We start from the raw sequence: 17,332 nt of genomic DNA on the forward strand, positions 1-17,332 counted from the left end.
TAAAATGAACTTATTTACAAAACAGAAACAGACTCACAGACTTAGAGAATGAACTTATGGTTATCGGGGGGAAGGATTGGGGGAAGGGATAGTCAGGGAGTTTGGGATTGACATGTTCACACTGCTATATTTAAAATGGATAACCAACAAGGACCTACTGTATTACACAGGGAACTCTGCTCAATGTTATGCGACAGGCTGGATGCGAGGGGAGTTTGGGTGAGAATGGTTACATGTATATGTATGGCTGACTGAGTCCCTTTGCTGTGCACCTGAACCTATCACAACACTGTTAATCAGCTACACTCCAATATAAAATAAAAAGTAAAAAAAAGAAAAAGAATCCACAAAAAAACTATCAGAGCTAATAAATGAATTAAGCAAAGTTGTAGCATAGAAGATCAATTTACAAAAATTTATAATTACTACACATATTTTTACAACTGTAAATTTACAATTGTATATTTTTAATTTGTATTTTACAAATATACATTGTATTTTTAAACACTAGCAATGAACAATCTGAAAAGGAAATTAGGAGAACAATTCTATATATAATAACATCCAAAATAATTAAATATCTATGAATAATTTAGCCAAGGATATTCAAGACTTATACACTGAAAACTATGAAATATTTTGAAAGAAATTAAAGAATACCTAAATAAACAGAAAGACATACTGTGCTCATGGATTGTAGGACTTAAGATTAAGTATTTGGCAATACTACCCAAAGCAAGTTACAGGTTCAGTTCAATCTCTGTCAAAATTCCAATGACTTTTGTGACTTTTTTTTCATAAATAGAAAAGCCCTTCTTCAAATTCATATGGAATTGTAAGGGACCCCAACTAGCCAAAACTATACTGAAAAATAAAAGCAAATTGGAGAACTCGCATTTCCCAATTTAAAATTTTTCACAGCTACATTAATCACATGCCAGTGCATTGCTGGTATCAGGATAGACATATAGATGTCTATATGGAATTGAATTGAGAGTCCATAAAAAAACCCATACATTTATGGACAATTAATTTTTGACAAGAATGCCAAGATCGTTCAATGGGAAAGAATGGTTGCTTCAACAAATAATGCTGGGAAAACCGGATGTCTATAAACAAAAGAATGAAGTTGAACACCTACCTCACACCTATACAAAAATCAACTCAAAATGTTTCAATGACCTAAATATGAAAGCAAAATTTATGAAACTCTTAGAAGAAAACATAGGGGTAAATTTACATGATCTTGGATTTGGCAATGAATTCTTTTGACAACAAAAGTGTGAGCAGGAGAAGAAAAAATAGATAAATTAGACTTCATCAAAATTAAAAACTTTTGTGCATTAAAGGACATTATCAGGTAATGAAAAGAAAACTTGCAAAATAGGAGAAAATATTTATAAATCATATACCTGATAAGGGTCTAGTATTCAATGTAGTTAAAGACCTCTTATAGCTCAAAAAAAAAAAGACAATCCAATCAAAAAGGGACAAGGGACTTGAATAGAAAGAAAATATACAAAGAAAATATACAAACGGCCAATAAGCACATGAAAAGATGCTCAATATCATTTGTTGTTAGGGAAATTCAAATCAAAACCACAAGACAGGGCTTCCCTGGTGGTGCAGTGGTTGAGAGTCCGCCTGCCGATGCAGGGGACACAGGTTTGTACCCTGGTCCAGGAAGATCTCATATGCCGTGGAGTGGCTGGGCCCGTGAGCCATGGCCACTGAGCCTGTGCGTCCGGAGCCTGTGCTCCGCAATGAGAGAGGCCACAGCAGTGAGAGGCCCACGTACCACAAAAAAACCAAACCAAAACAAAACAAAAACCACAAGACACTTTACATGTACTAAGATGGTGATTAATAATAATAACAACAATAATAATAGTAAATAATAGGAAAATAAATTTTGGTAAGGATGTGGAGAAATTAGAACCCTTATACATTGCTGGTGGGATTGTAAACTGGTACAGCCACTGTGGAAAAAACTATTTAGTGATCCCTCTAAAAGTTAAGTACAACATTACTATATGATCCAGCAATTTCATTCCTGGGTATATACCCAGAAGAATTGAAAATAATACTTGTATAAAAGTCTTCATAATAGAACTATTTGCAAAAGCCAAAAGGTGGAAACAACACAAATGTCCATTGGTAGATGAGTGGATAAATAAATGTGATACACACATACAATGGAATATTATTCAGCAATAAAGAGGAACGAAGTACTGATACATGATACAATATGAATAAACATTGAAAACATTGTACTAAGTGAAAGAAGTCAGATATAAAAAGTCACATGTTGCATGACTTCATTTATATGAAATATTCAGAATAGGTAAACCCATTGAGCCAGAAAGCAGATTGGTGTTTGAAGAGGGATAGGGGGAAGGAGAAATGAGAAGAGATTACTTAATAGGTACAAGGTTTTCTTTTGGGGTGATGAAATGTTTTGGAGCAATAGAAGTGGTGGTTGCCCAACATTGTGAATTTACTAAATGTCACTGAATTGTACATTTTAATATTATTATTTTGTTTTGTGAATTTCACCTTAATGAAAAAAAAGAAAGATAAAAAGTTTGTGTGCACATGGAGACACAACTGAGATAGTGGGAGGCTGAAAACTGGGAGGTGTGGAAGGCTGGCAGTCCAGTGGGCACAGACCACAGATTCTGAGAGGTGGAAAGACACAGTTGTCCTTGAGGATAGTGACAAAATATAAACAACTCTCTGCCTGTGGTGAACAACAATAAACATTTGAAGGTGTGGATGGTTAGTAAGAAGTAGATAATGCTGTTCAGGGGAAGAGGAGTCATCGGATTACAATCTCTTAGCAGAAGAGCCTGTAAGTTTTTGACTCAAAGTGTCAGAATCATTTGGTTGGCCCATGTGTATTGGCTGTACATATATTTCCTACCACTGTTCTCTCTTCAGCATCAGAATACCTGTATCTGCTTCTTGCAAACACACTTGAAGAATCTGTTCTTATTTCTCCATCCCTCCAACCCCACTGTGACTAAAATCTCATGAGTGTGGTTCATGAAGCAGCATTGGGGGTGCCTGGGAGCTTGTTATAAATGCAGAATCTTAGTCTCCATTCCAGAATCAGAATTATAATAAGATTCCCTAATAATTTGTATGCATATTAACATTTGGTAAGTAAGTCCCCACCTATAAAGAATAAAATGGAGAAGCAAATGAGATTCATTTTCTCCAGGGCATGATAATGTCTGATTTCAGTTATACCAATTGGGATTATTTCTTAACATGGTTTATCTTTTCAGATACATTTCTTAAAAGTAGCAAGTTATGGTGTCCAGCTCCTTGAAAGAATGTAAGCTGGCATGAGTCATCTTCCTTCATGCTTGTTTTCAAGATTGATTTTATTTGTGCCATACTCTTGTCACAGTAGTTTTCTTTCCCTTCCTTAATCACTCCAAACTCTTCCCTGCACCAGGGCCTTTGCACATGTAATTCCCACTGCTTTGAATGCTTCTTCATTAGACTCCTCCCCTGTTTGACTTCTCACACTCTTTAAATATCAGAGGAGATGTTACCTTTCCAGAAAATCCATTCCACATCACCTCATCCCAAGCAGATCCTCTTGTTTTTCTCTCCAATGGTACTGAAACCAAGAAGGACACTGTGGGGACTCCTGGGGATGGAAGGCTTTATGTCCCCCATTTCTTGTTTGTAGGGAATAGACTCCAGCCTCCATGACCTTCCCTGAGTTCCAAAGGGCAGATTAGAACAGTTGCTAATCAGGGAGGAGAGGGGATGCAGAGAAGAGAGAGGAGCAGCCAAGAAACAATAGTGCAGCCTTGGGGCAGGGTCCTGGTTCTGCCTCAAGGGTTAAACAACAATATCTTTGAGATCTTCTACAGAACTTAAACCCCCAAAATGGAAGATATCAGCATGCCTCATTCCAGATTAAAGGAACCAGAGAAGCTGTTCAAGAAGACCACCTGAGGCCAGATTAAAGGAACCATAGAAACTCATCAGATTACCTGAGACCAAATTAAAGGAGTACAGGTCCTGCACACACCCTAATCTTATCAGTAACCCCAACCTTGAACCATTGCTATAAAACTCACCAAATCGTCCCAGGTTGGGACACACAGTTTTTTTGTTTTTTTTTTTTGTTTTTTTTTTGGCTGGCACGTGGGCCTCTCACTGTTGTGGCCTCTCCCGTTGTGGAGCACAGGCTCCGGACGCGCAGGCTCAGCGGCCATGGCTCACGGGCCCAGCCCGTGTCACCAGGGAAGCCCGGGACACACAGTTTTTGAGGACAGGAGCGCGCTGTGTCTCCCTTGTCTGGCAAAGCAATAAAGCTACACTTTTCTGTTTCACCCAAAACTCTGTCTCTGAGATTCAATTCAGCACCAGTGTACAGAAGCCAAGTTTTCGGCATCAGTACCCTGCTTATTTTCTTCCTAGGATCACAGTTTATAATTATACATACATTTATGTGAATATATAACTGTGTATAAACTAACTAGCAGAGTAAAGTGGTTATGAACACAGACTCTGGAACCAGGCTCCCTGATTTCTAACCCTGGCAATCACTGCTTTCCTCCTGGGCCTCAGAACACCTGCAAAACACATTCAAATATGTTTCTTTTCTGCACCATCCCCACTTCCCCCATAACAGTGTGACATTAAGCAAGTTACTTAAGTGTTGTATGCCTTCTTTCCTCTTCTTTAAAGTGAAGATAGTGTATATTTCATAGGGCCCTTATGAGAAGTATTGATGGGAATGAGGAGAAGCAGTGGAATTTTAACCTGAGGACATTCTGAATATTTAATTCTAGAGATGGGTTCAATTTTGCAAGGAGGCAAAGACATGAGTCTCTGCTCCCACCCTGGGGAGTGGCTCTTGAATGTGTAAGTGAATTCTCCCTCTTTCTGCATCTTATACATATTTCCCATTTATGTCCTCCTTACACTTTTCTCCTTAACTTCATTTATTAATTCTATGCTGTGACTTCTAAGCTTCCAACGTCAGCTCTACCTCCAGTCCTAAATTTCCAGCTGCTTTCAGGAAATCTTCTCATGGATATCACACTAACATCTTAAAATTAGTAGCTCCAAAATTGAAATCACCTTCTCTTCATGGCTGCTCCCTCATCCCCGCAACTTTGTAACATTCTTTGGCTACTCTGAAATTTCACCCGGCCCCCAATATTTCATATCTCCTTTCCCTGCTTGATTTATTTCATTCTTATCATTTATCACTATCAAATATACTATTTCACTTATTTATCTTGTTTATAGTTTGTCTCCCCTGCTAAAAAGTTAACTCCATGAGAGCAGGAATTTTTGCCTCCTTCGTTCATGGTGTATCCCCAGGAACTAGAACAGTGCCAGGCACCCAGCAGATGCTCAATGAATATTTATTGGATGACAGTGAATTCTCTTTCCCCCCCATTGCCAGTTAATCTAGTTAATTCTACATCTATGGTGATTTTTGCTTCTGTTCTTCTTGCTCTTGTGCTGCTACCATGTTTATTCAACTGTCACTGCTCCTCAAAAATATTGCAAGAGCTTGCCACCTACTGGCTAATGAAATTTGGGCAAGTTATTTTAAAAGGAGATAATAATAGTATAGACTCATAGAACTGTCATAAGGCTTATGTATATGATGTATGTACAGCATTTGACCCAGTTCCTGGAACAGTATGAGCCCTCAATGAATATTAACTATTTTTATCTGCTACCCTGGGCTAGTTCTGGGCTAGCTTTCCTGTTTTGTCTTCTGCCCCATCCTATACTTTGGCCCCAGTTGACCACTTGTGGTTCTCCAAACCTGACATGAACCTTCATGCTTTCCACAGAATGGACAGCAGGGAATGAGAAGCAGGCAGGATCAGAGAATTCCTTTCTGTCTGTCAAATTAGGTACTGCTGGACTAGATAGACCCTGATTTGCATCAAAGGAAATGAAAGCTGGAGAACGCTTTTTATCACAGTAAGCAAAAACTGAGAGGACTATTTCTAGTGTTTTAGTTGGATTCAGAAATTTCAGCTAAGCTGAACCATAGAGTTTCAATATTTCCAATGAAGATCGTGAGGCTCAGGAGGAAAATGTAACCTACCTGTGATACCACAGTAAGTAAGAAGGCTTCTTTTCTTAACCTTAGGTCTCTATACCACAACATGCTGGTCATAAACCCCAAACAGTCTTGTCTCATAAAAGCACATTTCCCAAGCCCCAGCAGATAATTCACTTAAATGAAAACACAGTTGAAGCTTTTAACTCTGAACCATTTCAGGCCATAAGCTTTTAGGTTGAGAGGCAATGGCAGTTTAGCAGGCACCACTGTGAGCCCCACCGGATCCCTTGGCAGAGAGACAGACAGACATCTATAAATAGGTGATTTAGATTGAGCAAGCTGCACAAAACCAGGAATGACTCATGACTACATGGGTCTGCTTCAGCATTTACCTGGGCCAAGGCAGCAGGCAAGCGTGAGAGACTGGAACAGCCAGATCATGCTCTTAGCAGTGGAGAATGGTGCTGGAGACCTCAAGGCAGTCAATGTTCTTGACATTCTGTCGTAAACTGAAAGTGCTTCTACTGAAACTGCCCTCTTCCTCTCAGAGGCGTGACAAGGCCTTCTTCCCACATACAAAGAGTCCCAGTTTTATTTTACTACTCTGTTTACTTCTTTTCTGAGCAAAGTGCAAAAATCTTGTGTGTGATGTGAATTGGAATTTTCACTATCTATATCCTTTTTTCTTTCTTTTTTTATGGTAGTAAAACAACCTAAATTACATATTGTGATTATGCAACCTAAAATTTACTGGGTTTTTTTTTTTTAATTTTATTTTATTTTTTATACAGCAGGTTCTTATTAGTTATCCATTTTACACATATTATTGTATATATGTCAATCCCAATCTCCCAATTAATCACACCCCCACCCCCAACCCCCTGCCACTTTCTCCCCTTGGTGTCCATATGTTTGTTCTCTACATCTGTGCCTCTATTTCTGCCCTGCAAACCAGTTCATCTGCATCATTTTTCTAGGTTCCACATACATACGTTAAAATACGATATTTGTTTTTCTCTTTCTGACTTACTTCACTCTGTATGACAGTCTCTAGATCCATCCACATCTCAACAAATGGCTCAATTTCGTTCCTTTTTATGGCTAAGTAATATTCCATTGTATATATGTACCACATCTTCTTTATCCATTCATCTGTCGATGGGCATTTAGGTTGCTTCCATGACCTGGCTATTGTAAATAGTGCTGCACTGAACATTGGGGTGCATGTGTCTTTTTGAATTATGGTTTTCTCTGGGAATATGCCCAGTAGTAGGATTTCTGGGTCATATGGTAATTCTATTTTTAGTTTTTTAAGGAATTTCCATACTGTTCTCCATAGTGGCTGTATCAATTTACATTCTACCAAGAGCGCAAGAAGGTTCCCTTTTCTCCACACCCTCTCCATCATTTATTGTTTGTAGATTTTTTGATGATGGCCATTCTGACGGTGTGAGGTGATACCACATTATAGCTTTGATTTGCATTTCTCTAATGATTAATGATGTTGAGTATCCTTTCATGTGTTTGTTGTCTATTGTATACCTTCTTTGGAGAAATGTCTATTTAGGTCTTCTGCCCATTTTTGGATTGGGTTGTTTGTTTTTTTGATATTGAGCTGCATGAGCTGCTTGTATATTTTGGAGATTAATCCTTTGTCAGTTGCTTCATTTGCATATATTTTCTCTAATTCTGAGGGTTGTCTTTTCATCTTGTTTATGGTTTCCTTTGCTGTGCAGAAGCTCTTAAGTTTCATTAGGTCCCATTTGTTTATTTTTGGTTTTATTTCCATTTCTCTAGGAGGTGGGTTAAAAAGGATCTTGCTGTGATTTATGTCATAGAGTGTTCTGCCTATGTTTTCCTCTAAGAGTTTGACAGTGTCTGGCCTTACATTTAGGTCTTTAATCCATTTTGAGTTTATTTTTTTGTATGGTGTTAGGGAGTGTTCTAATTTCATTCTTTTACATGTAACTGTCCAGTTTTCCCAGCATCACTTACTGAAGAGGCTGTCTTTTCTCCATTGTATATTCTTGCCTCATTTATCAAAGATAAGGTGACCATATGTGGCAGGCAGATTCTTAACCACTGTGCCACCAGGGAAGTCCCTGATAGTATCATTTGATGCACAAAAGTTTTTCGTTTTAATGAAGGCTGGTTTATTTGTTTTTTCTTTTGTTGCCTATGCTTTTGGTGTCATATTCAAGAAATCGTTGCCAAATCCAATGTAACGAAGATTTTCCCCTTTGTTTCCTCTAAGAGTTTTATAGTCTTAGTTTTTATATTTATCTCTTTGATACATTTGAGTTGATTTTTCTACATCATTTAAGGCAAGATTCACCTTCATTCCTTTGCATGAGAATATCTAATTTTCCCAGTACCATTTGTTGAAAAGGCTGCCCTTTCCGTATTGAATGTTCTTGGCATCCTTGTTAAAAATCATTTGGCCATATATTTGAGGGTTTATATCTGGTCTCTTCTGTTTTATTCTACAGCACCCTGTGTCTGTCTTATGACCCTGCCACACTCTTTTGATTACTGTAGCTTTGTAGTAAGTTTTGAAATCAGAAAGTGTGAATCCTCTAACTTTGTTCCTTTTCAGGATTGTTTTGGCCATTCAGGGTTGAATTTAATCGAATACATGTTTTAGAATCTCTCCAGATGATTATTTCTTCTCTCCCCTTTAATGTGTTTAAACAAAACCTTGCAATAAAAGATTTCTTTTGCAAAATATATTCAAAGTCTCGAAAGAGAAAAATCTGCCACCTAGAATACTCTCCCCAGCAAGATTATCATTTAGAAGAGGTGGAGAAATAAAGAATTTCTCAGACAAGCAAAAACTAAAAGAATACAGCAATAAATAAAAAGAAATAAAATTTTTAAAAATAAAATAAATAAAAATAAAATAAAATTAACAATAAAAAGAAATATTGAAAGGTCAGCTCTAAATAGAAGAGAAGCAAGAAGAAATAGGAAGGAGTAAATCCAACTGGAAAGTAAATCACTTAAATTACCCAGTATACAGATCAAAAAGAAACAAAAAACCAATTTGTGAAAGCAATGATAAACACAAGGAACAGCAGAAGGATAAACATGAAGATGTAAAAAGGGACATCAAAATCATAAAGTGTAGGGAAGGAGAGTAAGAAAATCCAGATTCTTTTTCTTTATTTTTAAAAATTTCTTTATTTTTACTTTTTTGGGCTGTGTTGGGTCTTCGTTGCTATGCACAGGCTTTCTCCAGTTGCAGCAAGCAGGGGCTACTCTTCATTGCAGTGCACGATCTCCTCATTGTGGTTGCTTCTCTTGTTGCAGAGCATGGGCTTTGGGCATGCAGGCTCAGTAGTTGTGGCTTGCAGGCTCTAGAGCATAGGTTCAGTAGTTGTGGCACACGGACTTAGTTGCTCTGTGGCATGTGGGATCTTCCCGGACCAGGGCTCGAACCTATGTTCCCTGCATTGGCAGGCAAATTCTTAACCACTGTGCCACCAGGGAAGCCCTCTTTTTCCTTTTTTAAAGAGTGTGTTTGAATCTATATCACTATCAGTCTAAAGCAAGCAGTTATAGGAAGGGGTTAACATATTGGAAAAACAGGGTAACCACAAATAAAACACTTACAATAGAGTCACAAAAACCTAACAGAAGAGAACACAAGTATAAAATAAAAGGAAATCGTCAAACCACAAAAAGAAAAACAAAAAGAAAAAAGAAAGGAACACAGAAGAAATAAAGAATCAACTGGAAAACAAGGTTTGAAATGGCAATAAATACATATATATCAATAATTACCTTAAATGTCAATGGACTGAATGTTCCAATCAAAAGACATAGAGTGGCAGACTGGATTTAAAAGACAAGAGCTTACAATATGCTGCTTACAAGAGACCCACTTTAGGGAAAAGGGCACACATAGATTGAAAGTGAGGGGATGAAAAAGATATTTCATGCATGGACTTCCCTGGTGGTGCAGTAGTTAAGAATCTGCCTACCAGTGAAAGGGACATGGGTTTGATCCCTGCTCTGGGAAGATCCCACATGCCACAGATCAACTAAGCCCGTCTGCCACAACTACTGAGCCCACATGCTGCAACTAATGAAGCCTGCATGCCTAGAGCCCATGCTCCACAACAAGAGAAGCCACCACAATGAGAATCCTGCACACCACAACAAAGAGTAGCCCCCGTTTTCCACAACTAGAGAAAGCACACATGCAGCAATGAAGACCTAATGCAGACAAAAAAAAAAGTTATTTCATGCAAATGGACATGACAAGGAAGTGGGAGTTGCAATACTCATATCAGACAAAACAGTCTTTAAAGCAAAGGTTGGTTATAAAGAAAGATAAAGAAGTACACTATATAATGATAGAAGAATCAATACAAGAAGAGACTTTTACACCATCAACATATATGCACCTAATATAGGAAGACCACCCAAATACATAAAACAAATACTAACAGACATAAACGGAGAAATTGATATGAATTCAATAATACTAGGAGACATTAACATCCCACTCACATCAATGGACAGACCTTCCAGACAGAGAACCAATGAGGCAACAGAGGTCCTAAATGATGCAATAGAACAGTTGGACTTAATTGATATTTTCAGGGCACTACATCCAAAAAAACCACAGAATATACATTCTTTTCAAGTGCACATGGAACATTCTCTAGAATTGACCACATCCTAGGGCACAAAACTAACTTCAAGAAATTTAAGAGTGTAGAAATTATTTCAAGCATCTTCTCTGACCACAATGGCATGAAACTAGAAAACAACCACAGGAAAAGAAATGAGAAAAAAATGATTATATGGAGACTAAATAACATGATACTAAAAAACCAATGGGTCAATGAGGAAGTCATAAAGGAAATTTTAAAATACCTTGAGACAAATGACAATGAAAACACAACCTACAAAATCTATGGGATGCAGCAAAAATATTTCTTAGAGGGAAGTTCATAGTGATTCAAACTTTCATCAAAAGGAAGAAAAATCTCAAATAAACAACCTAACCTACCACTTAAAAGAATTAGAAAAAGAAGAACAAAACCTAAAGTCAGCAGAAGGAAGGAAATAATAAAGATCAGGGAGAAAATAAATAAATAGAGATTTTTAAAAAACAATAGAAAAAAGCAACAAAAACAAGAGCTGGTTCTTTGAAAGCATAAACAAAATTAACAAATCCCTGGCCAGGCTCACAAAGAAGAAAAGAGAGAGAACCCAAATAAAAAAAATAAGAAATGAAAAAGGAGAAATCTCAATGATACTACAGAAATTAAAAAAAAAAAAAGAATACAATGAACAATTATATGCCAACAAATTTGACAACCTAGAAGAAATGGACAACTTCCTAGAAACATACAGCCCAGCAAAATTGAATCAAGAAGAAATAGATAATTTGAACAGACCTATCACTAGAAGTGAAATAGAATCTGTAATTTAAAAACTTCCTACAAACAAAAGTCCAGCACCAGATGGCTTCACAGGTGAATTCTACCAAACATACAAAGAAGAACTTATACTGATTCTTCTCAAATTCTTCCAAAAGATTGAAGAGGAGGGAGCACTCCCAAAGACATCCTATGAAGCCACCATCACCCTGATACCAAAACCAGACAAAGACACCACCAAAAATGAAAATTACAGGCCAATATCTTTGATGAATATAGATGCAAAAATTCTCAACAAAATATTAGCAAACAGAATCCAGCAACACATAAAAATGATCATACACCACGACCAAGTGGGATTCATCCCAGGTTCACAAGGATGTTTCAACATATGCAAATCAATCAATCAATGTAATACACCACATTAACAAGAGAAAAGGTAAAAACCACATGATGATCTCAATAGATGCAGAAAAACCATTTGACAAAATTCAGCATCAATTCATGAAAAAAAAACCTTTTACCAAAGTGGGAATAGAGGGAACATATCTCAAGATAATAAGTCAGTTATGACAAACCCACAGCCAATATAATACTCAATGGTGAGAAGTTGAAAGGCTTCCTGCTAAAATCTGGAACAAGACAAGGATGCCCACTCTCACTTCTCTTCAACATAGTATTGGAAACCCCAGACACAGCAATCAGACAAGAAAAAGAAAAGTTATCCAAATTGGAAGGGAAGTGGTAAAATTGTCACTATATGCAAATTACATGTTACTATATATAGAAAACCTAGGGACTCCATGCAAAAACTACTAGATCTAATAAATGAATTCAGCAAAGTAGGAGGATAGAAGATTAACATTCAGATATCAGTTGCATTCCTTTACCCTAACAATGAAATATTAGAAAGGGAATGCAAAAAATGATACTTTTAAAAATTGCACCAAAGAAAAAACAATACCTGGAGTAAATCTGACCAAGGAGGTGAAATATTTATATGCTGAGTACTATAAAACATTAATAAAGGAAATAAAAGAGGATTCAAAGAAATGGAAAGATATCCTATACTCTTGAATTGCAAGAATTAATATTGTTAAAATGGCAATACTACCCAAAGCAATCTACAGATTTAATGTGATCCTTATCAAATTACCCATGACATTTTTTCACAGAATTAGAACAAATAATCCAAAAATTTATATGGAACCATAAAAGACCCAGAATTACCAGAGCAATCCTGAGGGGAAAATGACAAAGCAGGAGGCATAACTCTCCCAGACTTTAGACAATACTGCAAAGCTACAGTAATCAAAACAGTGTGGTATTGGTACAAAAACAGGCATATGGATCAATGGAACAGAACAGACAGCACAGAAATAAACCCACACACCTACAGTCAATTAATCTTCAACAAAGGAGGCAAGAATATAAAATGGGGAAAAGACAGTCTCTTCAGCAAGAGGTGCTGGGAAAGTTGGACAGCTTCATGTAAAGCAATGAAGTTAGAACACACCCTCACACTATGCACAAAAATAAACTCAAGTGTGGCTTAAAGACTTCAACATAAGACATAACACCATAAAACTCCTAGAAAAAAGCATAGACAAAACATCCTCTGACATAAACTGTACGAATGTTTTCTTAGGCCAGTCTCCCAAGGCAATAGAAATAAAAGCAAAAATAAACAAATGGGACCTAACCAAACTTACAAGCTTTTGCACAGCAGACCATAAAAACAAACAAAAAACCAAACAAAAGACAACCTACAGAATGGATGGGAGAAAATACTTGCAAATGGTGCAATAGACAAGGGCATAATCTCCAAAATATACAAACAGCTCATACAACTCAACAACAAAAAAACACACAGCCCAATCAAAAAATGGACAGAAGACCTTAATAGACATTTCTCCAAAGAAGACACACAGATGGCCAGTAAGCACATGAAAAGATGCTCAACATCACTAATTATTAAAGAAATGCAAATCAAAACTACAATGAGGTACCACCTCACACCAGTTAGAATGGCTGTCATTAAAAAGTCTACAAATAACAAATGCTAGAGAAAGTGTGGAGAAAAGGGAACCCACCTACACTTGTTGGTGGGAATGTAAGTTGGTACAGCCACTATGGAAAACATTATGGAGGTTCCTCAGAAAACTAAAAATAGAATTATCATATGATCCAGCAATCCCACTCCTGGGCATATACCTGGACAAAACTATAATTCAAAAAGGTACATGCACCCCTATGTTCATAGCAGCACTATTCACAATAGCCAAAACATGGAGACAACCTAAATGTCCATTGACAGATGAATGGATAAAGAAGATGTGGTACATATATACAATGGAATACTACTCAGCCATAAAAAAGAACAAAATAAAGCCATTTACAGCAATATGGATGCATCTAGAGCTTATTATACTAAGTGAAGTAAGTCAGAAAGAGAAAGACAAACACCATATGATATCACTTATATGTGGAATCTAAAATATGGCACAAATGAACCTATCTACAAAACAGCAACATATTCATAGCCATAGAGAACATACTTGTTGTTGCCAAGGGGGAGTGGGGAGGGAGAGAGATGGACTGGGAGTTTGGGCTTGGTAGATGAAAACCGTAACATTTAGGATGGATAAAAAACAAGGTCCTAATATATAGCACAGGGAACTATGTTCAATATCCTATGATAAACCATAATGGAAAAGAATATATAAAAGAATATCTATATGAGTATAACTGAGTCACTTTGCTGTACAGCAGAGATTGGCACAACATTGTAAATCAACTATACTTCAATAAAAAATTTTTTAAAAAATATGTGTGGACACAACTATGTTTACTTACATTTATAATTTTGAGCTTACAGGGAACTGGGTAGCTTCCACAGATAAGAGACAGTTTCACTTTGACATCTTGTATGTTGTATAAAACAAAGAGGTGAATAGTTTTCTTTCTTGGACATTTCAGATTTAAAAAGGTACAAGACAAAAAGAGTCATGTACCAAAATGTTTATTGCAGCTCTATTTACGATAGCCAGGACATGGAAGCAACCTAAGTGTCCATCAACAGATGAATGGATAAGGAAGATGTGGCACATATATACAACGGAATATTACTCAGCCATAAAAAGAAATGAAACTGAGTTATTTGTAATGAGGTGGATAGACCTGGAGTCTGTCATACAGAGTGAAGTAAGTCAGAAGGATAAAAACAAATACCGTATGCTAACACATATATATGGAATCTAAAAAAAAAAAAAAGTCATGAAGAGATTAGTGGTAGGATGGGAATAAAACACAGACCTACTAGAGCATGGACTTGAGGATATGGGGAGGGGGAAGGGTAAGCTGTGATGATGTGAGAGAGTGGCAGGGACATATACACACTACCAAATGTAAATTAGATAGCTAGTGGGAAGCTGCAGCATAGCACAGGGAGTTCACCTCTGTGCTTTGTGACCACCTAGAGGGGTGGTATAGGGAGGGTGGGAGGGAGGGTGACACAAGAGGGAAGAGTTATGGGAACATATGTATATGTATAACTGATTCACTTTGTTGTAAAGGAGAAACTAACACACTATTGTAAAACAGTTATACTCAAAGATGTTAAAAAAATAAAAAATAAAAAAAATTTAAAAAATAAAAAGGTACAAGAAATCTTATGGATTGATGAGTCACATAGTAGGTAAGGTATGGTTATTGTTTATAATGAGGGATTTCAGTACTTTGTACATCTACATAATGTTTAATACTCCTGAGCTCCATAAAGTTAGTGTCCTACATAAAAAAAAGATTTCTTAAAGATAAATAATTTCTGAATTCTGGAGAGAACTCCTACTTGATTACATTTCTTTTTCTTTTAATTCCTTGCTTGGTTCAATTTACTAAAATTTGAACTGTTTTTTTTTTTTTTTTTTTTGCGGTACGCGGGCCTCTAACTGTTGTGGCCTATCCCATTGCGGAGCACAGGCTCCAGACACGCAGACTCAGCGGCCATGGCTCACGGGCCTAGCCGCTCTGCGGCACGTGGGAATCTTCCTGGACCGGGACACGAACCCGTGTCCCCTGCATTGGCAGGTGGACTCTCAACCACTGCGCCACCAGAGAAGCCCTGCCTGAATTAAGATTTTTAACATTTATATTAATAAGTGAGGCTGATCAATATCAGGAATTGACAAATTTTTTCTGTAAAGGTCAAGATAGTGAATATTTTTAGACTGTGTGGGCTGTACAATCTCCACTGCAAGTATTCAATTTGCTGTTGTAGCATGAAAGCAGCCCCAGTCAATATGTAAATGAGTGAGTATTGGGAGTGTTCCAGCAAAATTTTATTTATTAACACTGAAATTTGAATTTCATATAATTTTTGCATGTCACCAAATATTATCCTTCTTTTGAGTTTTTCCAACTTTTAAAAATTGTAAAAACTATTCTTAACCCACAAGCTATATAAAAACACTTGGCAGACTGGATTTGTCCACAGGATGTAGTTTGCTGATCCCTGGTCTATATTTTTCTTTTTTGGGAATCGTCCTCATCTAGTTTGGAATCAGTGCTATATTAATAGTGCTCAATGAATTTTGAAATTTTCCACTAGTTTTTACACTTTGGAACAGTTAAAATTACATAGAAATTATCCTTTCATTGAAGGTGGTGGAGCTAGCTCATAAGACCGACTAGGCTTGGTGGCTCTTGGGGAATTAGATAGCTGAGTATATTTTCCATTTTATCTCCAGTTAAAGAAGTTCTTCTAGTTATAACCTTTCAACTTATGAACTATTATGGGTGTAAAGCTATATACCAGAGCAATCCATTTGTTCTTACTGCCACAAGATGGCATTATATTTGTGTTTTGGAAAGATCTCTCTGGCTGCATGTAGAGAATGGAATGGACCAGGGCAAGTGTGACTTCAGGAGGTAAAGTGCTGTTGTCCAGGTAAGAGATGATAGTGCCTTGACTGCTGTAACTACTGCTGGATGGAAGAAGAAAAGTTGGATGGATTATAAAAACATTCAAGGAGGTATGTCAGGGATTTTCAAGACCACTTCCAGGTTCAATGGTTCACTACAAGGACTTATAGGATTCAGCATATAGTTATATGCATGGCTGTGAGTTATTACAGTGAATAGATAAAAAGCAAAATCAGTAAAAGGAGATGGTATATAGAGTGGTGTCCAGGAGAAACCAAGGTACAAGCTTCCAAGAGGCTTCTCCCAGTGGAGTCACACAGGATATGCTTAATTCCTCTAGTGACAAGTGATGACAACACATGTGAAGTATTTTCTTCTAGAGAAGTCTGTCTGAGCCTAGGATTCCAGGGTTTTTATCAGTAGTCATGCAGGTGCTGTCTACCTAGCATGTACAAAATTTCAGAATCCCAGAAGGAAATCAGGTATTCAGCACAAAGCAAATTGTTTGTATAAACAGTTTAAGTTCAGTGACTCCCTCTTATCAGCGAATGGTAGAACTCTCCCCAAATCCAAGTTCCAAGACACCAGCCAAGGGGCAACCTTGTAAGCACACCTTTCAAAGGATAGCAGTCTTAGGCCCACATTGTTAATGTTAACTCTTTTCTGTGTTTTCTAATTCTTAACTATGTTTTATACACAGGAAATAAAGCCAGTATTTTTCTATTGCATTTCCATCTGAAGGTTGGAAACTTATTAAGGGAATATACTTGGAAAAAATAGCTTTGTCATTGAGACATGTGCCAAAGAATTACTCATTCCAGGTAAGGTAAGACAGTTAAAGTCTGTACAAACTGTTGCATCTTCACTAGTTAATCAAAATATTATACATTGAGGACTTCCTCTGTAACTTGCACAGGATCAGACATTGTGGATACAAATGATGAGCAAAATCAGATGT

The 17,332-nt window shown here is 37.1% G+C and overlaps 1 protein-coding gene across 2 annotated transcripts in view; it reads right to left on the reverse strand.

Moving 5' to 3' along the window:
- SLAMF6 (SLAM family member 6) overlaps positions 1 to 6,563 on the reverse strand; it is a 29,299-nt gene extending 22,736 nt beyond the window's left edge. For both annotated transcript variants that reach the window (XM_059067380.2, XM_067035350.1), the window contains exon 1: positions 6,451 to 6,563. In XM_059067380.2, the coding sequence (XP_058923363.1) occupies positions 6,451 to 6,556 (106 nt within the window). In that variant the 5' untranslated portion in view covers positions 6,557 to 6,563. The remainder of the gene's footprint in view (positions 1 to 6,450) is intronic.
- Between the last annotated feature and the right edge of the window lie 10,769 nt (positions 6,564 to 17,332).

This window comes from Kogia breviceps, chromosome 1 (assembly GCF_026419965.1).
Source record: "Kogia breviceps isolate mKogBre1 chromosome 1, mKogBre1 haplotype 1, whole genome shotgun sequence".
Classification (NCBI taxonomy): Eukaryota; Metazoa; Chordata; class Mammalia; order Artiodactyla; family Physeteridae; genus Kogia; species Kogia breviceps.